Source organism: Diprion similis, chromosome 10, assembly GCF_021155765.1.
Source record: "Diprion similis isolate iyDipSimi1 chromosome 10, iyDipSimi1.1, whole genome shotgun sequence".
Classification (NCBI taxonomy): domain Eukaryota; kingdom Metazoa; phylum Arthropoda; class Insecta; order Hymenoptera; family Diprionidae; genus Diprion; species Diprion similis.
In genome coordinates this window covers 3,069,189-3,095,858 of record NC_060114.1, presented here as the reverse complement: position 1 = coordinate 3,095,858, position 26,670 = coordinate 3,069,189, and the positions used below count along the sequence as shown (strand labels likewise).

The 26,670-nt window shown below is 36.6% G+C and overlaps 2 protein-coding genes across 2 annotated transcripts; one reads left to right on the top strand and one right to left on the bottom strand.

Annotated features, from left to right (window-relative positions):
* Positions 1 to 2,445: 2,445 nt before the first annotated feature.
* On the top strand, positions 2,446 to 6,800 carry LOC124410956. The gene is made up of 2 exons (XM_046889707.1): positions 2,446 to 2,750; positions 6,291 to 6,800. The coding sequence occupies exons 1-2, from the start codon at positions 2,706 to 2,708 to the stop codon at positions 6,591 to 6,593; spliced, it is 348 nt and encodes a 115-aa protein (XP_046745663.1). The 5' UTR covers positions 2,446 to 2,705; the 3' UTR covers positions 6,594 to 6,800.
* Positions 6,801 to 13,898: 7,098 nt separating this feature from the next.
* On the bottom strand, positions 13,899 to 21,459 carry LOC124410975 (hairy/enhancer-of-split related with YRPW motif protein-like). The gene is made up of 3 exons (XM_046889741.1): positions 20,960 to 21,459; positions 18,985 to 19,199; positions 13,899 to 14,403 (listed from the first exon to the last, which is right to left on the bottom strand). Exons 1-3 carry the CDS (start codon positions 21,445 to 21,447, stop codon positions 14,003 to 14,005), a joined length of 1,104 nt encoding a protein of 367 aa, XP_046745697.1. The 5' UTR covers positions 21,448 to 21,459; the 3' UTR covers positions 13,899 to 14,002.
* Between the last annotated feature and the right edge of the window lie 5,211 nt (positions 21,460 to 26,670).

Genomic DNA, 26,670 nt, shown 5'->3' with positions numbered 1-26,670 from the left:
CTACAAATTTAAATTGTGGAGGCCCCTCACTTGTGGCGGCCTCGAGGCTTCAGCCCCTGTTGCCCTTCCCTAAATTCAGCCCTGGAATTGCGTATAAAATGGGATTATCAAGCCCTTTTTCGCGTCTGAGATACTTGGACTTCGATATTTGAAAATATGCATATACATCAACGTCGAAATCGATTAGGGCACCCCTTTAATCGTTGGAGTGGAGTCGCTTCGTCCTTCTTTCTCTCTCGGTGTGGAAAGTAGGTATCGTGCGCGAAGGCTGTTCACTCTTCTTCTTCTTCTTCGTCTTCTTCTTCTTCTCCTTCTCCTTCTTCTTCTTCTTCTTCTTCTTTCGAAAAAGAAGACTATTCCCCAATCGAGGATGTGCCAAAAGGGTGTCCACCCACTGACATGAGTGACGTTCCTCGGCGCAGGTCGGCGAATTCGGGAAACTTCGGCTCTATTCGGCTCCCCTCCGCGTGTTCAGGGTTTGTTGTGACGTGTACGTGTTGATGCAACGTCACACTATTTATGATACAGCGTGTATACGTACTCGGTTCTTTTGTTCGAAAACAAGTTGTTTGTCTTCCATTCTGTGTGACTGTTAATATAATAATGGATCGAATCATTGTGTTGAAGCTTACGTGAGCTATAATGGTTGGTTCCTACGTCATGAATCCGATCCGTATAGCAATAATCCTTTCTTATTGGTGAAATGGGAGAAAAGTATAAACACTTTGTAATTGCTTTTGTAGAAATCAGATACCGAAAAACACTGAACAGCGAAAATACTGTTGAAAACTGTGGATAAATGGTTACCGTTGAAGTAGTTATGAACTTTTCAATCATATAATATGGGTAGTCATAGTTTCTTTTTGCCATAATTCCGTGTCCAATCTGCAAGGATAAGCAGAAATTATAAATCGATCAACAAAATACGACTGACTATGAGTACATGACGCATATGGTTATTACAGAATTAAAAGGGTTGGTTATTTATGGACCATGATTTGACAGTGAGAACCTCCACTGAATGGAAACATATTGTCGGTTGACTTATTAATTGACATTATTAATTTAAAAGAAGCTTCTGATTACAGCGACGGAACTAATTTTCACTTTGTGTCCAGAACTGTATTTTTCAGTTGTGGTAAAAAATAAAACTAGTTAAGGACTGCATAGTAATCACAACTAGGAATGTTTCTTATTGTGTCCCCATTGAATGTGGGTTACGTGATTTTGAGTAGTTTTCCCATCTCTACAGACATTCAATAAAACTCAACGTCTCTCTATCTGTTTGTCCGTATGTTCGCTTATAACAGCAGAACTACTAAATCGATTTTGATTTTCAAATTTTTTAACAGTTTTTTTCTCCGAAACGTTTGATTGAATCAACTATAAAAAATATATGTTGTAGAAACGGTAGAATAAATACGCAATACTGTGCAAAAATGATATTGTCATTTCAATGGGGAAATTTCAGATAATTTTATGAAAATGTTTTTACACGGGAAGAAAGATATATTAGTAATAATTTCTTGCGAATGGTCTGTTCGCAGTTGAATTTATACGTGTTAAAAAATGTGTATTTTATGGCTATTATACTGTAAAAAGATATTCTATCACTTCTATCACTAAACACTTCGTGTTTTTATCTTTTTTTCTTTCAACAAAATCTAATCGTTACTGGAAATTGGGATAAATCACGCAGAATTAAAGTGTAATTAAGAATTTGATGTCATTTACCTGAAGCAATAATTCGTTGAAATAATGTTAAAAAGTTATAGAATGTATAAAAATGAATTGGAATATATACGTAAAAATAGAAATTTTCATAGTCATCAGAAAAGTCTCGATTCGGAAGATATGACTCAGAAGTTTCTTTTGACTTCCCGTAATTTTGAGTTTACTTATCCCACAACTGAATAGGATATTAAAATAATATCAGGGAAGTTACCATATTTATTCCCTCCCCAAAACAATTTTCAAATTACCGTATAATGGCCTAATCATGGGCTGATACTTTCGTAATTGTCCGTCATTAACACATCAACTAATTGCGTGCTACTATAACTAACCTGTTAATGATCCAGACGTGAGTTTAATTATTAATGTTCGATACGTAACGATTGCGTTATTCGATCTGACAAATTTCTTTACTTACAAACTATTATATCGAGCACTAGTAGCCACTACAGTAGCCACCGAGTTCAATTCAATTAAGTCGATTCTTGCCAAATCCCCAGGGTCACTATGCAATCCACTGATCAAATCCTGACCCTCGTTCTCTCAATCTCGTTCACTTACAAATACATATTCCGATCCTCCACCCCCCTCCTTTCATCTCCGCGACCTTTCGCTTCGCTCTCAGAGGGGTAGAAGTTTGATAAGTCAGGGGGAGGGAGTTTATATATAGGAGAAGCCGCGGGGTGGAGGCAGCACTCCGATGAGAGTCACCCTGGCAGGCGCGTCGTTCAATTCAAGTTTCACCCTCGTGCCAGGGTTGGTTCGGAAGGTCAACGCGGGGTTGCTCCCGAATCAATACGCCAACCTACCGCGTGGCTTGCGGTATAAAACTCCCGCGCTCATCACGTTAATAGGAAAGCTAGTTTTAAATACCTCGAGACCACGTCAAGTGCTCGTGTATCATCCCTCAAGGTGTTGGCGATACGCGTTCACACTTTTCCGATCGGGCTGCTGGTTCAGGCGCACACGAAATGTTGAAGAAAGCGCTGTCCAAATCCGGCCTCAGGATATTAAGGGTGAGCTATACATTCTTTGTTCTCGCACTGTTCAATACTTGTCATCGTCTGTGGCAATGTTCAGGGGATATTCTACGAGTATTTGAGTGAAACAGCAGGTGAATTCTAAACATTTGTACCTCGACAGTCATTCAAATTTAGTTTTGTTCAGAAGTGTATAGCTCGATGTCTAAAAACAAAAACCTAATCTATTTAAAAAAAATTTGATTCATTTCAAATGTTGAGGCAGTATTCTTGTAGATATAGTTTATCCTATACGCGAAGAGCTGAAATCTGTATTTTCTTCTTTTTTCAATAAAACGGTGAACGTTTCGAGTTGATGATCAATTTTTGTCCGAAATTTTTTGATTCTATTAAAGAAAAGAACGAGTTGATTCCAAAGAGAAGGATCGTGACAAATAAGATAAACTATCCAACAATACTGTCTTCAAATTTAAAGAAAATCGTTTGGCTGTTTTTCAGATATCCTAGGATGTTATTGTTACTCAAAATATTTTTTCTTCATTGATTTTAATGAAAAAATTAAATGAAGCTCGATCTACGTACTATAACATAAAATTAACACTAATCGAATTAAGAGATTGGTTGTCGAGTTATAAATTTGGGAATTTATAAATTCCCAAAGTTCACAAACTTTTCCAGCCGTATACTCGTATATTAAGTACGAGACTGGTCTTTGCACATCTTGAGGTTTTTTTTTAAAGTATGTACAGCAAATCTATATGCCGTGATTGTTCTGATAATAATTATTGTAATAATTATGCTTGATTCTGCAGTCAAATGCAGTATTTTAGTTTTGTGACGGAGCCATTCAAATACAATTCATACTTTTTCATACAATTGTTAATTTTCTGCCTCTTACGCATCACACTTCACCAAATACCCTTTTGACCCTGTTCCCAATACTATGTGACACATTTGTTTTTCCTCCGCCTGCTTGTTTATTCATGACTCATATTCGTAAGAAATTGATGTAAATGCACGGTGGTTAGATACAGATTGTTCTCAACTTACAATTACATTTTTGACATTCATCCTCGTATACTTTTGGAATGAAAATTGCAGGAAAATAAATGCCTATCGCAATTAATTTCACTGCGGCAAAAAAGAAGAATGTCAACCGCTGAAGTAAAAGAAAACCTTGCCATTGTATTTCGAGAATTGGTTAGAAATTATTGCAACAGATATTCAAATTTTTCAAAACCGTTCTCACGCTTTTCAATAACGCATGACCATGAAATCTCTGCAACACTGAAAGAAAATATTTTCTTACTCCATTTCACTATCACATTTGAAGTATCAAAATTATTTTTGTTCAATCGTTCTAATTACTCTCTTGATTTACACACCATAAATATATTACGCACCACTGCCCGTTGCTTTGGAAATTACGATAGCGTCTTATCAAATAAGCATAAATTATGGTTCTTATCGTATTTGATGAAGTTTTCGTTGATACATTTCTAGTAACTGAATAGATATTTATTTATAGCTCAGACCGTGGTGTGAGTATACATGGTGTGTCTAGGACTGCAGTTCCTTTCTCCAAAAAAGTTTTTCTCCCGCGCTGAACTGGACTTAAGTAAGATGCGTACCAACAGCGCCAAAATACCCTGGATCGGTGGTGATTAATTGTCGTGACGTTAAATCTGCGTGGGGAAAAAATGAGCGAAACTTTTCACTCCATTCCCATTATCCTGTTATTATGCTTATTGATTCGTGTGATTGTGTTTTGTGGCTTCAACGATTAGATTACGATTATACCAAGAGAAATTTTTAGTTGTGGTTATTGTTCTCATTTTTTACTACAACCGAAAAATACATTTCTGTGTACAAAATGCAAATTAGTTTTAAAGTCATTGACCAAAAACCTAATAGGCGTTACTATTTTTATTGGTTATGGTCATTCGTACTATGCAGGGTGTTTCCAAGTACACGCCGCAGTATGTTGGGTTGCCTACCACTGAGGGGAATAAATATCCGTACCAGTTATCGGTAGGTAGCGGATTTAAAGGGGTTGTCTAGTGAGAAGGCTGTTTGTTTAAAGTTTTTTGGGGTATTTTCTTAAGAAAGCATTGAAATAAAATTTCTCATAATTTTTACCTGATATTTTTGACATTTAAACAAACTATGTAAATTTTTTTGAGTTGAAATATTGAATATAACGTAATGTATACTGGAACGTGTGTAAAAAAAATGTGCTTGAGTATAGATGTGATTCCGGCTGTTCTACTCATCTAACATCAGAAAAACAAACTGCATTTTAATCTTTAGGCTTGTAGCTATGATATGAACTAGAATAAACTAAACAATTTTTACACAGTTTGAACGAAAAAATTTGAAATTTGCATGTTTTTTCCATTTGTTTAACTCGTAAAACAAAAACTACGAAAGTAATCATGATTATCCTAGTTCACGCCATAGGTATAGGTATATTAAAGATGGTGTAAAAATTTGAGAAGGATCGCTCTCGTGCTTTTTGAGATATCATGACTACACTTTTGGAAAATGCTGTTTCCAGAAAAACGCATTTAAAGTTAACACGTCCAAAGTTTTATTTGGTTTTCACGCTGATTTCTGTGTCAGACGAAATGAAAATTTTTCTTACCATTAATTCAATTCTCAACTTTTGGAAATTCGACATCGGTTTTTGGCCAAACTATTCTTAAAAGATGTAGTTATGATAATGTGCAAAAAAATTCTTCCATTTTTCCAAACTTCTACACTAGACGACCCCCTTAAAGTTCGCACAAGTAAGCCGGAACTGCTCGCATTGCCAAGTTGCATGGATTTGGCCAAGCAATTCTTCCGTTGTTTATAACCTATGCTGGAGCGTTTAGTGATCGCGTTCTGGAATCACATTAAAGTCATTATATGACTCGATTTTACTAGTGATTATAACATGGTAGCCCCGGCGAAAATTATTTCCACTATTTTCTACGAACTCTTAAGAAAATCGAGACATTTCGTAAAATTTGATACAAAGAATGGTTTTCGTACAAAATACTAAGTCTGCATAGTTTTTTATAAAAACTTGTAGATTTTCATGAAAATTTGTATTTTTTCAGTAAAAAATCTACAATTTTCAATAAAATTTAACAATTCTTCACGAAAAATTATGTATATTTACAATTTTCTACGAAATAATACAAAATGTTACACTTTCTGTAAAAATTCGTAGTAGTAGAAATTTTCACCAGGGAGGTCTGTTTTACCGATATTCAATCCCCTCAATGGTAGCCAACACAACGTACTGCGGCGTTTACTTGGCAACACGCTTCATTTTCTTGCAATTGTTGCAATAATTTGATGCTGGTGCAATAATAAATTGATGCCAAGGCTCCAATTAAGTTTGTCACTGTAGTATGAAACAAACAATTTTGGTGCTGCAATAACTAGATAATGAAAGCATAGTATTTTCAACTATAATCACACTTAACATAAAAAGTTACTTTATCCGAGCAATCATTTATTTTTTTTATTCTTGTAATTCTTGCAATATTCAAATTTGTCCTCAATGTTGAATCTGTGTACTTTCAGGCACTAAAGAAACTCTCAACGAAGAGCAGATTAGTGAAAAAGTCTCAGTCGAGTGCAACGTCTAAACTGTCATTGGGATCCGCAAATTCGAGGCCTTCAACGCTGCCAGAACACGAGGCAATTTCGTTATCTTGGTCACTCGCGTCGTTGGACACAAAGAGCGTCGATACTTACCTAACGATGGTCAGTGAAAATGTTCCGGAAAGCCCAGAAAACTACAGCAAAAAAAACCGCTGTTGTTGTTGTGCTGAGTACGAAGAAAATTTGAGGAACGAGAACAGGGAGAACGAGATGTTCGTGTAACCTGTGATGATGATTCGTAGTCACAGGTACAAGAAATGGTCGGAATGAAGAAAGAAAACTCAACTGCAAAAGCTTGACAATAAATTTCTCTTGCTCCCATTAGTCATGCATATTTCCAAATATCGAAGTCCACATATCTCGAACGCGAAAAAGGGCTCAACAGCCTCACTGTATATACTATTCTGAACAAAAACACTCCAACACATTTGCATTTGTTTCATTTGACGTAGAATTACAAAAATGCCATTTCGGCGCCAAATGAAAGTGTGGTGGAGTATTTTTGCTCGGAACTGTATATAGAATGGTTCTTAAACCTTTTTTTGCCTTTCAGATCCGTGGACTTCGATATTTGGAGAGAGATACGTCAACGTCGAAATCGATCAGGGAATCTCTTATGGGTTCTCCTGATGATCAGTCAGAAGGGACGGACTGTCGTATTTATCGAATTTTTTAACCACTTTTTGAATTCTGAGCATCTTGACTTTAAATTAAAGATGAATGATGAATGTGTATCACAATTTAAGTCGAACAATGCACAGAAAATTTTTGTTTCCTACTACACGTCTCGGGGAAATATGAATAGATCTAATTAGATCCAAATCGTCTTTGTCTAAACGGATCCAAGCAGATAGTATAATTTATAATAGATATATAAATATCTAGATTCTATAGATAGATTGTTGAATTTATCCATTCAAATCCGTCAATTGTATGTACACGAACAGATCAAATTGGACGGAAATCACTTCTTTATGAGTCACGGATAAATAATATCAGACACTTTTAACATTTATCGATAACATCGGGCCATAACTTGCAAATTCCTCTGAATCCATGTCACATATTCATACTTTGTAATGAAATCAAGAAATTAAACAACAACTGTGACGACGACGAAAAATGTTGAATATCGGTAACGTGGTCTTCAGCATTTCGCAAGTTTATAAAATTTTGAACGATAATTTATGTAGAATTTCAAAAATTTTTATTATATCATAATTCTTTCGATTCCAAAAGACTCGAACTAATATTAGGACGATTTTCGAAGTTCGAAAGACGCTAAGGACAAAACGTTGAATATTTCATTAACAACTGGACTTCTTCACTTGAAAAAAAATTTCTTTTGTAACCATAAAAGTTTTCTGCAACAATTTTTATTGTTCACTGTGCAGACTTGACGAAAAAGTTTATCGTGTCTACAAATTGTGTCGAATGCAACGAATCCTGTGATAGAATTTCGTATACCCGAAGTTTTAGAGACTTAAAGAGTGAATCGTTCTTCGTAAATTCACGTTTTAAAATTCGAATTAACTTGGTATTCATAAAGACTTAGGCGTGACGCATCTTATATTTGTATCTCTGCAGACATTTATTAATATTCTCTAATGATATATACTAATGAAAATCTCTAATGAAAAAAATAATACACGTATTCACGACGTTCTTCTTCAAATTAGGTTCTAATTTAAATTACTATAAAACCCGCTAATGAAATCCCAGGTTGAGTTCATGCTCTTCGAAAATCGAAATGAAATGTTTCAGAATAGAATGCAACAATCGTTTGAATTTTTTTAAAAGGTCGACGTTGACTGCAGAAATAAAGTTAATAAAGTCCTAAAAGTTAACAAGCTTTGTAATATACATACAATCACAGGATTCGTGAATATCTGGAGTTTCTATGAATATCTGTATAATATAAGATTCAGATACACAGAAAATAATTCTCGTTGAAAAAAATGTCGTATAACATCCATGACACGATTGAACACGTATGCACTAGTCGTCGTGTTCCATAACTCCTTGGCTACCTTAATCCTAAATATACATATAAATCATATTTGTGAATATTCGAATAAGGATATTATAAAAGAATACAGATTTATTGTTTGAATCAAAAATAGATTTTTGCAGTATGGTATAGAAATAATGTGCAGTATACACATACTTGATCGAGTAATATACTCTATAGGTAAAATACGTCTTTGAGGCTGTGAATTTTTCCATTCCTAACATACTGTTATATATATAGTTATATATATATATATATGTAAATAAAAATATGTAGATGTATTATTTTATTCTATTAAAATAAATGACTCATTATGCCAGATTCAAGAATCTTACCTTTATTTACAAAAATCCTGTGAATTTTTGAAGGTTATAGATTTACAATGTTTCATTATAAAACCATCTCGTACCGTATTTTTGATTAATTAATGGGTGACCCTCTAGCCTTACTTCCATAACTCGATGAGCTCATATAGGATTTTATTTGAACCAGGATTATGCCAGTTATAATTATAACACGCAATTATAAGATCAAAACGATCTTGTGCCTGAATAATGCGTGGTTTGATTTCATTTTATTCATCTCGAAGGTGCCAAGTTACCATTCTTCGAAAAACTTTGTTTTTCTGAACACCAATATTTTGATGTTTAATGGTGGAAAATTACAACTAAGTTGAGCCGACTGTCGGCGATCGGTTCCGTAAAGTAAGAAAAAACTTTTTAACTACCAGGCAAGTTTATTTTCGACAAATGCATATAAAATAACCCAGTTGAAGTCGATGGTGAAAGGTGTAGAAATTATTTAATGGCCCAGCTCTGAAATTCAAGGAGTTACGAAACGTCACGGAAATTGCATGGAATCATAAAAAAAGTGCAGGGAATTGGATCCAGATATCTGTGGCCGTCTTACAGTTGGACGATTATGAAAAGTAACATGTCTACGAAGTTCTTTTTTGTATTTAATAGGCCGCAAGACCAAACGGCCAAAAATCTTATTTTTATCATTTTGCATTTCTACTCATTCTAGGCTGCTGTAATTTCGCCACAACGTGCTCTGAGAAACTGTATTTGGTTGGGATTTCACCGGACTAAAAAAATTTAGAGTGTCTCATTTGATCGCGATTACACTTTCAGGAGTTGTAGAGAGTTGTAAACCTATTTGCAAATAAATTGCAATTCAGAAGTTTTAATAAGGCGATTTGAGTGGAAGAATTGAAGCACGTGCGCTATAAGTCACAAAAATATTTTTCAATCAAAATCCGCAATATTTATTAAAAAAAAGTTATGGGTGATGTATTTTTTTCTCGAAGCTGCTTATCTGCAAATAGATACTTTCGAAAATTAGAGATTTTCTTCAGATGACAATTTTTGCAAAGTGGAGTATTTCTCACTTAGAAAGTCTTTCGCGTTGACAATATAGTAAAAATAATCAACTTTTATAACAATTTAAATTATTTCTAAATAAAAATGGTCGATCATATTTTTTTCAAGTTGATCAAGCAACCATTTTAACTTGGAGGATTTCGGAATAAAAAAACTGTTTTCCGCTTTAAATCACTCCTCCCACAAATCCGTTTTAGAGTTATGGGGCGGCGTAAAAGTTACAAAATTAATGTAGGAACTTAAAAAATTTGTAACGTTTGCAAATCTCAATTTTCAGGCAAATGGCTTTGGGAATTATTCGATCTAATCTCGAATAGTCCATAAAAACTGCGTTACACATTTGTTACATCATGTGTTTGTAACATTTTCAGTGATATATCGAAAATTTACCAAATTATTGTAAGGCTATGGAATTCTTTTTGGAAATGTTAAAATATAAAATACTGGAATTATAAACAAAAGGTTACAAGATATCGATTTTCCCTTTAAAAATGGTTACCAATTTGTGGTATATTCGTTCAATTTTACTCTACGATGCCTCATTTCCTTCCGAATAAAACTTTCTACGAATTCAATAAACTAGATTTTCTCGTTTTCTTGCAAATTGTAGTCAGTTCAATATTCATATTTTTTACCATAATCAATTCTGCTGTAATTTAATAAAATCCAGTATTAAATAACGCCAAGGTGACAAAGAAAAGAAAATGCTTCTATATAGTAAAAATCGAACGAATCTCTAACGAGTTTCTGAGTACTTCGAAGGAACTTGAAACGAAGCTTCGATACCTAAGCTTTCATATATAATTCTAGTATTTGGTATATTTGTAATTTTAACCCTTAGCTAGCACTGTGGGGTACTAAACGCCCCACTTTCATTTATCTCATCTCTTATTTTAAACCAATGAGAATATAGAAAGTATTGTATAGTAAAAAAAATTATGATTTTTCCGAATTCTATAAAATTTTTAATATTTTTCCACATTTAACATTGTTTCAAAATAACCTGTATAATCTTTTAAAAAACTTTTTGAACATTCTCTTGTAATTTTTGCAAATAAATGACCAGCAATTTACTCGTTATCTGCATTTTAGTGGTTGGACTACGAGGCGTTCCAGTATGCCTGCTATGATGGGAAAGTGTGCCAACTAAGGGTTAAAAAGATCTTCACAGCTCACGAATACAATAATTTAACAGCTAGTAAAAGTACATCAATCTTGTAACAAAAAACTATGGATTTTCTGGCGAACCAACCTCATTAGTAAAGTTTTCTCGTTTTTTCGTACGGAAACGTCATTACAAACAATCATTGAATTACCTTCGATGTTTCAATCTTCGAAAAATACAAGCAACGGAACTCGCAGAGATTGGTGAGTGTAAACTTATTGTCAGTTTCAAATGTAGAATAAAAAGAAGCAAAAATAAGGGTGAACTGAAACGCGAGCGCGTATTACGCAGCTGCCAACGACTAATGAGCTCTGTATGCAAATTGTGTATTGACTGGCTGCGCAGCCGAGAATAAGGACACGTGGCCGGAAATTTCCAGTTTTTGAAAATGACGCGATGAATATGCCTCGATTCTTTGAATCACTGGCACGCTACTGTCGGCGTGAATTGAACAGAAAGCGCAGAAACGATGAGTGACTAGTTGTGTTGCATGTCAGCATCTAGTCCTTAACCACTGGTAATTAGTACCGGTTTCGTCACACAGTTCGTGGTAAGCAGAATGACATTTTTCTTCAATCATGCACGACTGATTTTTAACCCAGCTCTGAAAGGTTGGATAATGAGACTGAAACTGGTTTTCTGACGAACTAAGATGGGCGCACGAATACAGTCCGGTCGTTTACCTGCAGACCTGAAAATTTGAGTCGGAAAATTGCACTTTTGAAAATGTAATGCGAGTAAAATTTATTACTACACCTTGATCAAATTACCGCAATAGTTGTCAGAAAATGTAATAAAAGTGACCAAAAGTGATGAAAAATAATAGTAACGTATACTATATATTCTCGTTAAGGCTACAAAAGGAAATAATTTACAAATGATCATAATCATTTACATGTTTCGTAGAAAATGGTGCTTTATTAAAACATCGCACAATTATAAAATATTAAGGCATTTTTCACGCGTATACATTCAGAGTTGATATTTGTTCGATTAGTATCACAGTGTGCTGTGCTTACATCTGTTAAACTTTTATGATTAAACTTTATGAAAATTCTCGAAAATGGTGAAGGATAACTGTTAGTTAATTAATTGTTCATTTTGTCAGGAAACAAATGTGGATGTATAAAATTTCCAAGTCGGAAATAATTATTTTTTGCGTGTTGCAATTGAGCCGTACGTAATATCTATAAATTAAAATACATACCTAATTTAATTGATTGATTAGTTGTTTAGGCATTTACACTGTACAGTTCCTTAAAAGAATATTCTATACATTATTGAATTACAACTAGACAGATATAAATAAATATTACTTTTTTTTTATATTTCAAATTAGGTACTCGTATGACTATCATTTTATCACTTATAGAGTATGGTTTAGCGATTTTCGTTCGTTTCGATGCAATTAGTTTCCTGAGTTTCTGTACGACCCACATATAACGTAGAAATGTATTGATTGGCAGGTGATGAGTTGCAGGTGGGTGTTTCACGGTTAATCGCAATTACAGTTCTCACATATATTTACATATACATATTGTAATGATAATAAATAAGTACACGCACCTCGTAAAACTAAGCAAACTACTATCACTTTACATTAAAGTTATTTTCATATACATTTCATTCGCTTGACTATCTGCTCGTGAATCAGACCAGATTCTCACTTGCAGTAGCACGATATAAAAATGCTCGAGAACTTGGAACAAACTCTCATCACTTGCAGGTTATTCGTGACGTACACAACCAGTTAGTGGAAATTCCGACAAAAGGAATGACAGCGACAAAAGCAATTATTGGAAAGTTTTTAGCTTATATACGTTACACAAGGTTCATGGCACTTTAGTTCAGGTGGTTTTCACATTCGTGAAATTGGATCGTCTGGCTTAGATTTGATCGGTACAGCGCAAATTGACATGTTTACTTTTATATTTGATTTATTGTATTAGACTATTATATTACAATTAATTCGAGGGTGAAAGAGACTAGGTTGAAAGGAATTAATGGAGACAAGTGTTTTATGCCGTTCCATCGAGATGATAATAAAAGTTCTTTTTTGATTTTAACCACACGTGTTCATGGTCGAACAGATTCATTTCCTACATTTGAATAGACAACAGAATATGGATCTACTTACAGCTTCCTTTCTTCTTCGGAGTAAAATATTTTTGATCCCAAATATAAATACGCGTACGCATTTTTCGCATAAACCAAAACTGCATAATTTTGTGGAACAACTTACCAGCGGCCAGGCCAGCAATAAATTATCCAAGAAAAAACTCAGGCCCTCTAAACCACGGTGAACCTTCACGGACAAAGCTGTTATTTGTTATTAAAAATCTATAGAAACCACGGTCCTACACACAGGTCTTGCTACTGTGGGTTTCGACGTGGGCCTCTTAACGAGCCAGGCCGCTAGCGTCGCTGCGATCGAAAGATACTAGGTGCGACAGAGATAACGATAGTAGCGCATGCGTATCACACGAGCACGCACACGAGCATAGAGCGTGAAGTACATCAGTCACACGTACGATATAGGTTATGTTTATGTATCCCTCGATCGCAGCGCCACCTGGATTTTCCTTCAATAATGGAGCCACTGCCTCCTATAGAAATTCTGCCTGAGATGCAAGACTGTGATCAAAACCAACAAACGATTACCGACCTGCGATTTGTTCATTCATTCGACGTATGAAAATACGTACAGTAATAATTTTTGTTGAAACACTGAAATTTGGCAGATTGCGCATTAAAATTTTCACGCGGGTTGGCCACCTCAAGCTTCGAGCATTCATTGATTTCAATTGTTCTGTGCACACAGTAAAGCAAATTTCACAGTTTCCCCTCGATGAGTTTATGCTGTTCAATTTCCCGATTGAGAGTGTTCATCGACACACTAAGTGCACAGCCCAAGAAAATATCCTGCCCTGCCGTCAAAGTGAATTACAAGACATTGTCGTCTTGATTGGTACAACGGCTATAACCGACGACTTTCGTAAGCTTACGTAACCGTCTCGCGATCGATTGGTTAGTTTGGTCAGTATTTTCCACGCGGTGGATAACCTATTTGACTTCAGTAAGCCAACTCCGCGCCCCAAGGTCGATACGGTTTTCCATGCTGCTGTTGGACGTACTGTCCAGGATACTGACCCCAGCCAAGAGCTCCGCTGCCCAGAAGAGGCGGCATACTTCCAGGCGTTGAGGGCATCCCGACAGAGGAAGAGCTCGACGGCTCGTAACTTCCGGTTGTAGTGGCGGAGCTGACGGAGGATCCAGAGGGCAGGACAGTGCTGGTGGTCGGCGGGTGTTCTCTGTGGAAGCTTTGAAGGTGAGACAGCAGTCTCAGACGTAGCGGATCTCTCTCGTCGAGGCCTTCCATGGTGACCAAGTATCGTCCAACTTCCGCTGCGCATTCGCCCCAACCGACAGCGTGGTAATCCATGGCCAACTTAGTGCTATCGTATCCTTCCGGTCCTGCGGCACAAAAAAAGAACAAAATTTGCTTAGATTGTCTCATTTTCGGTTTGTTTTTTACGGAATAGCTGCTGAAAGGTGAGAAAATTATTCAAAGCGGAGCCCTGAAGCAGAGCTGCTTCACTGTGGCCATTATTTAACAGCCCACTATACTCGTTGCTTTTTGCAATATACGTGTATAAGTGATATAACCTATTAGTGATTTTTGTAGGTTAAACTCTAGGACGTTAAAATTTGGTCGAGGGTGGAGTTACACTTTAGCAGCTCTATAGCCGTTGTTTTGTTTAGCACGAATTAACATTTGACATTCCAAGAGCTTCTAAAACTAGTTCGGAGCTGAAATAATGCTGCAAATGCACCCAACAGTGGCCATCTTGATTTTACAGTTACCAATAAGTTCCAATTCGTCTGGCAAATATCTTGAAAACGGTGTTTTTCTCGGTTTGACATCGAGCCAAACATTATTACCGAAGGAATAATTTGCTTTCTTCAAATGTTTGTTAAATACATTTTCAGTTTCACGAATTTGACCAGCAAAAATCACTTGTACTCGCGTGTACATATATAGTAAAAAGAAATGCGTATAATAATAATATTACTATTAGTAGTGCAAGTCGTTTGTAAACTCACTCCATTCCAACATGCGGTCTGGACGGCTTCTCAATGAGAAGCTTTACTTTTCATCACCTTTGGTAATATAATTTATAGTCATATTAAAACAGTTCATTTTCCCAAAATATGATTACGCCTTGAGATGTGATTATTGACTTAATTCTAGACAAGACTAAGGTCACGAACTTGATCTTCACGTTTCGCACAAGTACAACTGATCCACTTACAAGTATTTTAACGTGGCTTCTGATACACATTATGTGCCAGATGTCAGTTCTGAACAAACAAACATTTTTTTTTTCAAATTAATAATTTTGCGAAATGATCTGTATGATAAATCTATCTTGTGCGTACAAGAATACGACTGACGAGAATATATGCAGTCGCATACAAACCGGTGGGTTCAGTGCGTAGAGCAATGAATGAAGCTGGTATTAGCAGGGACATGATAATGTGTCTTATTGTCAGCGCTAGGCAGGAATTATACAGCGTAGCGGCAGGTAGCGTGGGAATTACACTGCCAAACCCTTCGTGCGTGGTGCGGTTCGATACTTGGGTAATGTTAAGTCAGCTAATGTTATGCGTTCTGGTGAAAAGCCGAATCCACCCTACGTGACCCCCCCATGACCCCCAATGACCTGCTTTACCCTCGGTGTCAGGCTGACGGTACTGCGTAGGGTTGAAACGGTGCACGCTTGTAATCTGATTACCTGAAGTTCCGATTTGCGCGCAATGGGATTTGGATTTAAATTTGTTTATAAGTTTCACTTTTTTTAGTTTTTTAATTTTCTCATTTGACACCATCAATCAAAAACAGAATTCGTGATGTTTTTTTGAAATTTCTATCTTGTTCTCCAGTTATTTTCTATAATTATCTATTTCAATTTGCCAAATGAATGTAACTCGGAAATGAAGTGAGATATTGAAAAAAGTTGACACATGGTTTTGCTATCTTGATTAATGGATTGGCTTAAAATAAGAAAAAAAAAATGAAAAAATTAAGATTTTAAATTGTACAAAGTGAATAAACATTTGTCCGTCCTGATGGACCCGTTTTATTTTTTACGAAAAATATCCACATCTCATAGAAAATAAACTTTGAAAGGTATTTTCCTGTTTACCCATTTGTGTAGAAGATATTATACGCAAACTCATAATATTCGTAATGATCCGATTTAAATTAAGCACATGCATTAAAACCTACAAGGTAATTTTGCGATCTGAATATTCGAAAGTAAAAGAAAAATTTTCCAATTTTTGTTACACAAATCGCTCCTGTGATCACAAAATGTTTGCTTGGACAAAATGGATGAACAAACATCCAGGTAATTCAGTTCGGCTGTTTTTGAGGTTAATACCAGGTTCAGTACCATAAAACGTGTTACCGAGCGAAACGGTGACGTTATTGTCAATAACAATGCTTCTTATTATTGGATTCTAATATAAAAAACTGTGTAAATGAAACTTGGATATGTAAATTCTCAAAATTCATCCACGTCTTCAGTCTATCTCTAATACAGATACTCGTACACACCCCCTTGAACAAAATACACAAAAATCGTCCTTCTTATTGGCCGAATAAAAATATAGTCGCGTTTCAAACTGTTTTTACTCCTCTCCGAACGCAAATCAGTAAAATTAAAGAAGAAACGTAATTGATAAAATCTTGGGTCGATTTGTAACTCCAACGCAACTATCGTTCTAGTTATAATCAGCATGAGTGGTGATCAATGCATTTGCAATATTTCATTTAACACCAATTGACCATCCCTCGACGGTGGTCAATCCCATATCCGTAAATACTAGACGGAGTAGAATCGCTATTATACAGGGCTGGTTTCCCACACGGGGACCGCATCTGCTCCCTACCAAACGCATCCTAGTGGATGGCTATATGGCTCTTTCCTACGTGCGTGTACAAACACATGCACATACAAACAGCCCGCGTCTGCGAATGTAGGCTTGGAGAGGGGCAAGCTGTACCCCGCACCCTCCACCGTGGGAACTTCTCTAGGAAGAGTTGTTGACTTCCGTGCTTCCCACAGGATCTCACAAGCCGAGTCCTAGCACCTGCTCTCTGAGCTTTGTTAGAACCAAGTGCTGGGAGCGATTGTGAACACGCATCAATATTGCATAAATTATTGTAATTCAAAAGTATTACACTTTTCCGCGATTTTAGGAACTCAGTGAGCTAAAAATCTTAAGGATTTATCGAATTAATACATTCCTAAGCTACAAGGATCACTTCAAGAATTCAAAAGCGGAAAGTACTGGAATCGAAAATGAAATTAAGCTAGATATCGATACTTCGAAGTCATTAAAAAACTGATAAATTCGTTCGATACTGTTTAAATCTGGGAAACTATCTCTGTATTTTATTTATTAGTAAAAATGCTTACACTTCGGGTTTTGTTTTAATATTTTTGAGGTTAATTTTTTCCCACGAATCCCCATCATCTCACGGAAGATGAATTCTTCCGAGATTTTGTAACATTTTTCTAATGCTTTATGATAAATGTCATTACATACAATATGACAAAAGTAATGACGACACTTTTGCACGATTACACGCAAATTATCTGAAAAATTGTTTGATATTCGTTGGAAACACATGGAATTTTGTGGAAAGAATGCGCATTTAAATCCAAGAATTTTCTCCAACCATTCTGTAAACCGTGCATGTTTCGGAAAGTTTTTCTGCAGAAAATTTTTAGGAACTAGTCCGCTATACATATATTTTCGCTTTTCGAATACCGACGCTCACGGTTGTAGCTTCCCAGAATCAAGTAATACGGAAATAGAAATCTCTGAACAGCAGATGGGTTTCACGGTTGCTGAGTTACAGTTACAGTTGGAACTCGGTGAGGAAGGGCCGGTCAACAGGTGTCTTCCGGTCTGGGCTAAGTACCGAAAAAACTATCACTCCTTCGCCTATAACCGCAAACATTCTGCGAACCGTTGTTTATTTTCATTTTCACGTTTGTCTCAGATTTTTTTTTTTTTACTGAATCTTAAGTTTGATCGAAAACCAGATCGTTACTGATGATACTGAGATTTGATGGTAAAATTTTGATAAATGATTGAAACCTGCAAGATAGCAATATTCATGTTATGGACTAAATATTTTGCGAGTACATGTTCATTGATTTTAGAAATTATTCTGCATCTAGGTCGATCGATCGAAACTTCAGGCACATTTGATTTCACTGATCGGATTTTAACGAGATCACTCAAAAAGTTCAGTGGGTCAAGAATCAATGGATGCGCTTATTTCATCCCGAGATGGTCGCAGATTGAAGATTTGCAAAATTCACATATTCGCAAGCTACGATTAAAATTTTCATTAAAGTGCTACAAATTGTAAACTGGAGCCCGGATATTGATGACCTGTTATTTCGAATCACCTTAAACATCAGTTCAACATCTAATAGATTCATCGGACTTTGTACACTTCGTTCTTATAACTTTGGGAAATATTGAAGATTTGAAGATCACACTGATATTGATTTTGATGAAATAATAACAACATTAAATTTACTAGCATCAACAAAAAAGAAAACCATTTTACTCAATTTGTGACCTATAATTTTTACAATAACATTTTCATCATCGTGAAGTGAAATTAAACAACCCTAGTAGATTTTACACAGTTTAAAAGCAATTTGAAATGAAAAGTCGATAACCAAGCTCTTGTTAACACTTTGAGTACTTTTTTTTATAGCATTTGTATGAAGTTTTTAATCGAAGTTTATGAATACACAAATATTGCACTTTTGGCTAGTCATCAAGTATTCTAGTTAACAATCATAAACAATAAGAAAACGTTTAATCAGGTGCAGCTCCATATAACCAGCAGGTGCATATAATATGAATATAGTTTCTGCTCTACAACTTTCAAAGTTACGTTTTGCAGTTCGCGCAGGAAGAAGGCTGACAATTTTTATGACTACTGAAATATTTCAAACTGACCTTTATTTCTCAAGGTACGTAGATGTTCGACGGTGAGTTGAAGTATTTCAGCTTTTTCGAGTTTTCCACTGTGAGGATCCCTGGCGGCAGCTGGTACCAACCTTCGCAATTCTCCGAGGGAAGCGTTTATCCTGTCACGTCTCTTTTTCTCAATCATTCCCCGTCTTCGTTTGCGCGAAGCGTGTTGACACGAATCACCACCCGGTGAGTTGCAGCTGTACGAAAAATCAGAAGAACATTTTTCATAAGCAATGAAATCGAGTCTGTACGAATACATTTGTTTGTCAGATTCCACAGGCTATATCGAAAAAAATTCCGACGATTTTTTGGGAACAGCTTTTTCTAACCGCTGCAGCATTGGAGATGAGAATTTTTATTTCAATTTCTCCAAATTATGTAACGTCTGTATTACGACAGGTGTTAGACCAGAGAATAACTTTTAGGCATTTTCCGATATGTTACTGACTTTTAATAATTTGAACAATCGGGCGCGGTCTGATAAGCGACGGCAAATATTAACAGCGTTTTGAATCAGATTTTGAAATTTGAATCATAACACAAATTCTATGTTTATTTTCAATATTTCGAATCGATATTTTTGTCTCAACTACTAATTTTTCAACCCACAAAGCGATACTGTTCTTATTACTTTGGCAAATTCAGTTTATGATCTTGAACTTCATAAATAGGCTGAAATTCGTACATTATAGTATATTTAAAACGCGCAAATCCAGGGTGGCCACTAAGTCTCCATCACAAAATTCCCTGACTTTTCCAGGTTTTCCAGACAAAATTTAATATTATTCCCTGACCAATTCGTATAAATTGGTTTTAGCAAATTGAAAAAATATACGTATTTTCTATTTAAACAAATATTTATTTTGTGAAATTATACTTTGGTAGCATACACTTCTATTTTTTATAATATATCATATATTTTAACACTGTTAAATGATGTTAATGGTAAAAAAATTTGTATTAGGTCTAATTTATCTAAGGCTTTAAACAGTTGTGGAACGTATTCGTACGAAGAAGAATTACAGTAAAAAAATTCCCTGACTTTCCGCGAAAATCCCTGACTTTTCCCTGACTTTTCCAGAATTTTAGAATTCCCTGACTTTTCCAGGTTTTCCAGAATTCCCTGACCAGTGGCCACCCTGAAATCGATCTGTTGACGAATATCTTTCTGTATCGTACAGACGGAAATCTATTTTATCAACTCTGGAGATAAGTATTTTACTTTTTCACTATCAATAGCGCAAATAACACTCCTGGATTTTTTTCATGATCGGACTTTACTAATTTCCAAACTTTCGTTTCAGAATTTCTGGCAGATTTATCATCGCCCGTGTTGTAAATTATTGTGTAATTAAATTGCTGCAAAAATTCAAAGAAACTGCTCGCATTCTTATAGGGAAGAAGTTACTGATACATAATTCCTCAACTACGGAAAAGTAAGTTCTAAATTGTATTTTACTCGCAAAGGAACTTACTAAAATTAACAAAACGAGCGCAATAACATAAACTTATGTGTTCTTATTACATCTAATCAACAAGTTTTCCATTTTGCCGAGAATTTCGACATCACGTTCACTAGCAAAGATGCGAAACCTCCTCTCTCACAGTCGGGTATTTGTATGAATAATTTTCCTAGTCTAAGTACGCGAAAAAGCAAAAATAGCAAAGTAATATTTTTGGTTGTCTCGACCAAGTAAAAATTGGCGAAAAATACAGCAGATTTAAGACTACAACAATTTGACGTCACTCATTCCAAAGTATAATATCTACTCAGCATATTCTACCAAATCAGTGAAAGTCAATTATTTCTCACATCCATGACTGCCATTTTTCATAAAAATGAAAAAAACGACTTGATCACAATTATTTGGCGTTTCTCTGTCTTGAACGTACATAACATTTTTTGTTACTATCACGCGAAGTCCACATAGCTCAAATGTAACAATATCACACTCACGGTTCCTTTCCACTCTCCTCAGAGAAGACATCGTCACAGTCCGAATCGCTCATCGTCCGTTTCATCCCCCTCGACTGTGACAATTGCTGTTGCTGTTGCTGTTGCTGCTGCTGCTGCTGCTGCTGCTGATTATCCTGTGCCCTCAACTCGGTGATGTCGTTCTTCAATTCAGGGAGCTCATGACTGGGTCTGAGCTCCGTGAGGTCCGGCCTCATTCCGGCGATATTATCGTGCCTCATCTCGTGCCTGATATCAGCGGGGTGACGGAGTTCCGGCCTCTGCATGTCATGTCGCATCTCGTGATGGTGACGTACATCCGGGTGCTGAGGCTGGTAGGAGGGATGCGGGGGCGGCGGATAGCCCCAGTGATGAGGCCCCGATGGGCCTGACAGTGACGGCAGGTGACCCGGAGCGACGGCACCGGCCGTTATGTCAGAGGACAGCAGAGTGCTGTTCTCGTCAGATCGCGGTACGACAACGCGCCACATTTTATCTCGCGCTTACCGGAAGTCCGATGTCACTTTCCCAAAAATTATCACAAGAAAGTATATATATGTTATACAGCGTTCTGCACTTATATATTACTCGACCTTTCACGTCATCTTGATAATAAATAGATATACATATTCACGTAAGACGTGGCCTGAAATCGTAGTGTTTATTGTACGCTTATTAGCCACCTCGCATGTTCTCCAGTAGGTAGAAGATCTATTATGAAAGATTGGTTTCTGTGGTAGTTGTATAATTCGGGTTTGAAAAGAGTTTATCGCATCATTTTTTATTTTATTTTTTTGTTTTGTATATATATTTTTTTCAATCACAGTCTCAAGATGATAACTGTGGCTGACTATCGACGATGCGTGACAAATTATTTACCGATAAAATAAATCTGACCACTTGTAGCGACGAAACATTTCTATTGATGAAAAAGTTTTTTGTTTTTAGTATATGACACAGTCTTGTTTTGCAGATTTCACTGGTATAAAATTGCCAACGTTTAGAACGATGATGTAATTATCCCGTGAAAATATAATTTGCATCGATCTACGGTGGTTTATAATAATCGATGCACTTCACTTCACAATCCGAGCGACGAACTTTTATGATTGTTCGTCAATCCACTAGTCACATGTACAAGAAACGAGCAAGTACTCGCTCCCAATTATTATTATTATTATTATTTGTTTTTTTTTCAAATTATCTTCAACGGAGTTTAATCTTTTCTTCAAGTACCGTCAATTCGAAAAATCGCGTTCCGTCAACTTGCGGATAACGAAAGGCTAGGTTTAAATCGTCGAAGATTGGCTGCACCCCGCGGGCGCCTAGAGATAAGTCCGCATTTCCTTCCTCTGTGACGTAATGAGTAAAAAGAGCGCCGTTGCGTCGAACGTGCGCGATTTTGAAACGGCCCGTGCGGCGTGTGCAGTGCGACGTGTGCACCGGTCGCGTGGCGGCGAGCGTATGTCGTGTGCGGGCGTCTATCGCGCCACACGACTAGCTGCCGCCAAGACGCGGAGGGTTTCAGGGGCGCCGAACGGTGGTGGGGAACTCGATCATGAACCACACACACTCCAGGCGGGGAGGTGTGTGTATCGTGGTGTGAGTATACATGGTGTGCCTAGGAGTGCAGCTTCTTTCCCCTAAAAAAGTTTCTCTCTCGCGCTGGACTAGACTTAAGTAAGATGTGTACCAACGGCGCCAAAATACCCTAGATCGGTGGTGATTTATTCTTGTGATGTTGAATCTGCGTGGGGAAGAAATTAGCGGGACTTTAAATAACTTACACGACGACTATACGTGATGGCATTACCGAGCAGGGTAACGTTCGTCAGAAATATAATTCCCTAACAATATAGGGATTTTTTTAGACAGTTGGTACACGTCTTACTTAAAAGCTATGACTTCGAAGAAAGGGGCGTGTCGTAGGAGTTCTAGGTTCACCGTGTATTGTGGATAATTGCATCGTAGGTACCTATATTGTTATACAGGGCGACGGAAGCACGTGAAATAAGAATGTATATTGAGGTATGAGTGAAATTTTCTGCAGGGTATAATATTCACGAAGTTATATATGTTGGGTACGAATTTCAGCAAAAATTTCGGAAATGATAATGGCTTATTTAGACTGATCAATGAAATGGCAAAAAAATACTTTAGTTGGACCGAGCTTGATACCCCGGAGTTTTTGAGAACGCTGATTGCGTATATCTGAAGTTGAAATTTTGAAAACACAAAACAGCGAATCCAAAGACTCAGTTATTTTAATTCGAACTTTAGATTCGTAATCGGCGTGCTCAAAAACCACCGTAATACAAATTTTGTCCAAATTATGCAATTTCTTGCATTTTTGTTGACCATGTTGGAAATGTCATGTTGAATTCCAAAATTGTGAGTTGTAATTCATTTTCATCGTTTTTGAAATCCCGGGTACGAAGTTTCATCCAAATTAAATAAATTCTTGGATTATCGTCAGCCACATTGGATCCGGCATTCCTAATTTCTGATGTTTGACGACGAGTTCGGATTCGTAATCAGGGTTCTCGAGAACCTTCGCTTACCAAATTTCATCAAAATCAAATAAATTTTTACCTTATCAACGGCCATATTAAATCCACCATTTTGATTTCCCCAATATTCAGTTCCGATTGGTAATCAACGTTCTCAAATGACTTCTAATTGAATAATTATCAACCACCGCCATTTTAAATTTCCAGATTATGAATTCGAATTTGTAACCAGTGACCAGAAGAATCACCGAATTCTAAATTTCCTATCAATGCAAAATAAGGAAATATATATGCCTCAGATGAATAAATCAACCAGCCATCGTTATCCCATCATAGTTTCGTAAATACACGGATAAATGGATTTCACTTATACCACACCAGCCGCATTTTTCACACACAACACACAACGCTACGGGCTTACGGGACACCCTGTATATAATTTTGTGAGGGGCGCAGAGGATCGGGGAGGAAGGGTCAGGTCTTCGGGTCTGAAGGAAGGAGGCGGAGGGTAAAAGAGCGATTTCGTGGGAAAGCATGTGGCGTGAAGTGCGTATCCTATGTACGTATCTCTATATGCTGCACGCGCGTGTAACAATACGCGTGTGTACGTAGGCAGCCGTTTAGCAGGGAATTGGTTATAAGATTAATTCCCGATCTCGATAAAGGCCCGATTGTTTTCTTCCTTGTTATAATGAATTTGACTCCACGGTAGAAGGATGTGATGTTGAATATAAAGCTTTCCAAAATTTCCAAAATTTTATCACTTGATTATACATTCAAATAATTCGAAAACTGCTGAACCGATCGAATCCAAAATCTGTTGTACGTTGAGTAAGCCACGTGGATTGAAACCAAAATCATTAAAATCCGTTAATTTATTCTTAAGGTACCGTTGGCCAGAAACTGATCCATCACCCAGTTAGATATCCGTCTGAAAATGATTTGAGGCGTTTCTCCCGATCTTGAAACGTAGAGATCTAGTGTTAAACCTTTTATTTTCGGGGTGATTATAATAAATCCTCCTCTTAAAAGTTGAAAATGAAATTTTCTTCAGAAGCTTTTCTTACAGACTACAAAAAATTGTAGATTTATTCATAACGAAAAATCTAAACTTGTCCGCAATTCGTTGATCATAATGACATATTGTAATTGAAAATAGGGAATCTTTTAGCGCAATAAAATATGAATACGAAATTCATTCGCTGCAACTTATGAAGATTTAGAGAATGGTAATAGAAGTCAATTACCACAAAAATAACGAAGTTCAAGTGATGTTTTCTTTTTCTGCTATCATTGATTTTGACTAATCGATTATCAACCATTCCAATGAATTACCATGTAACAAGTTTTGACAATTTCGTTCTCCTTTTACAGACTGCTATTTTCACTAACATTTTTCGCAAAAAAAAATATTTAAAACCAACTTGATCGTTAACGATAATAGGAGATTTTCGTATTTAAACAATATATTTATAATTTTTATGATATTTTTAAAACAATAGAAAATTAACAGTGCAATATCTTTTTCAAGATAGGATGAATTTATTTCAATTTATTATGATTTTTTTAATTGGGATCTTTTCATTATGAGATGAAATTCAAACTGCTGAACCGATTTTGATTGAATTTTCACTGACATTCTTTTCTGTGATCTTCCGAGTGATAAAGGCTATATCTCGCCTAGGTATACGAAAACATGGACTGCGAAGGAGGAGTAAAAATGGTTACATCGTAAACGGAAAATTTAGACATGTACTTGCGAGAACGTATAGGAAATTGAGAATCAGGTAGATTGGCGCATACTTTTAACTAAGGTGTCTATAGGCAGAAATCGTAAGACAAATTGAATGATGGATAAATTTAATGCTGAATGTGTCGCAGAAAAAAATGTACTAAGGAAAAAATTTTGTTTGCAAACTAATTATTAAGGGGATGTCTGAGTGCCGATTGTAAATGAACAAATCCTATTTTACAATGTTCTTCCATCCTCAGTAATGAAACGAATTGAATCGGAAAACGATACTAATTTGCTATTATGCTTTGGTGATAATTGAAATAAAAAAAAAATAGAAATTAGAAAATACAGGATTCAGGTGTCAACAGCGTGACGTAACCTCAAAAGGATGTGAGAATTTGCTGCAGGTATATTCGCAGTGCTCCATACACAGCTTAAACTTTCCAAACTTTGTTCAACGACCACAAAAGCAAAACTGCAAACACTATCATTCCCAAAAGTTTGACTCGATTTGATCACTCTGGGGTGCGAAGAAGTGTAAATACGATCTAATCACTCCGCCGTCATTTCGACATCCCCTCTATGAGAGTTGCGACAAAGTGCAAAAATGTGTATAACAAGAGACTTCCGAGATCGTTAAATACATTGGAAATCTAACCTAACGAGTAGTTACAGTAATCGATGAACTGTAACCTTTAACATATGTGCGCATATCTATGTTATAAACATGATCACAAACTCTTTATCGGCATTACAGGTATCAACATATACCCGCGATTAAGTTCGATAAGTATATCTCGTTCACCTCTGAGCACCGTGGGACGAATCATGGCTTTTCCTTGATTTGTTGATTCGATACTCGTTCCACCATGAAATCACTTTGTCTCCCCTACCAACGAGCATTAGTGTGTGAATGCCGCGCGTACCTCAATATAATGCAATGGATTCGTACAATGCAATGCACTCGGGTCGGTGATACGCATGCGCACTTGCGTGTGCGCCTATGTATATACACAGTCACGTGACACGCGTGCGCTTCGACGGTCTGAGTGAGCAACGAGGGCGGGTTGCAGGGGTGGGTATCTGACTTCGGGGGTGTGCGCCATAAAATTCACACAGGAATTGGTTCAAGCACGCGTTCGCACGATTATCGCCGAGCTGCATCGCGTAGTTAATATCGTGGTACGCCTGGGAAACACGTCCGAAGGGAGTTTGCAGGATCGATCTACAGATATCGTATTTTAACTGAGTAAGTGCACTCAGAATAACTGCCTTCAGTGACCACGACTTTACTTAGGCAAGGCCACCAGTTATTTGTCGTCGATTCGGGCCCAAATTCTCGACTTTGATGATATGTTGATGTCTTTTCGAAGATTCAAAAATTCTGCTATGTTTCAGATCTCGCCTAGCGATTGCGATTTAAAAGACGTTGGTCGGTTTTTTAAATTGGTACAGATTGATTTTGTCAC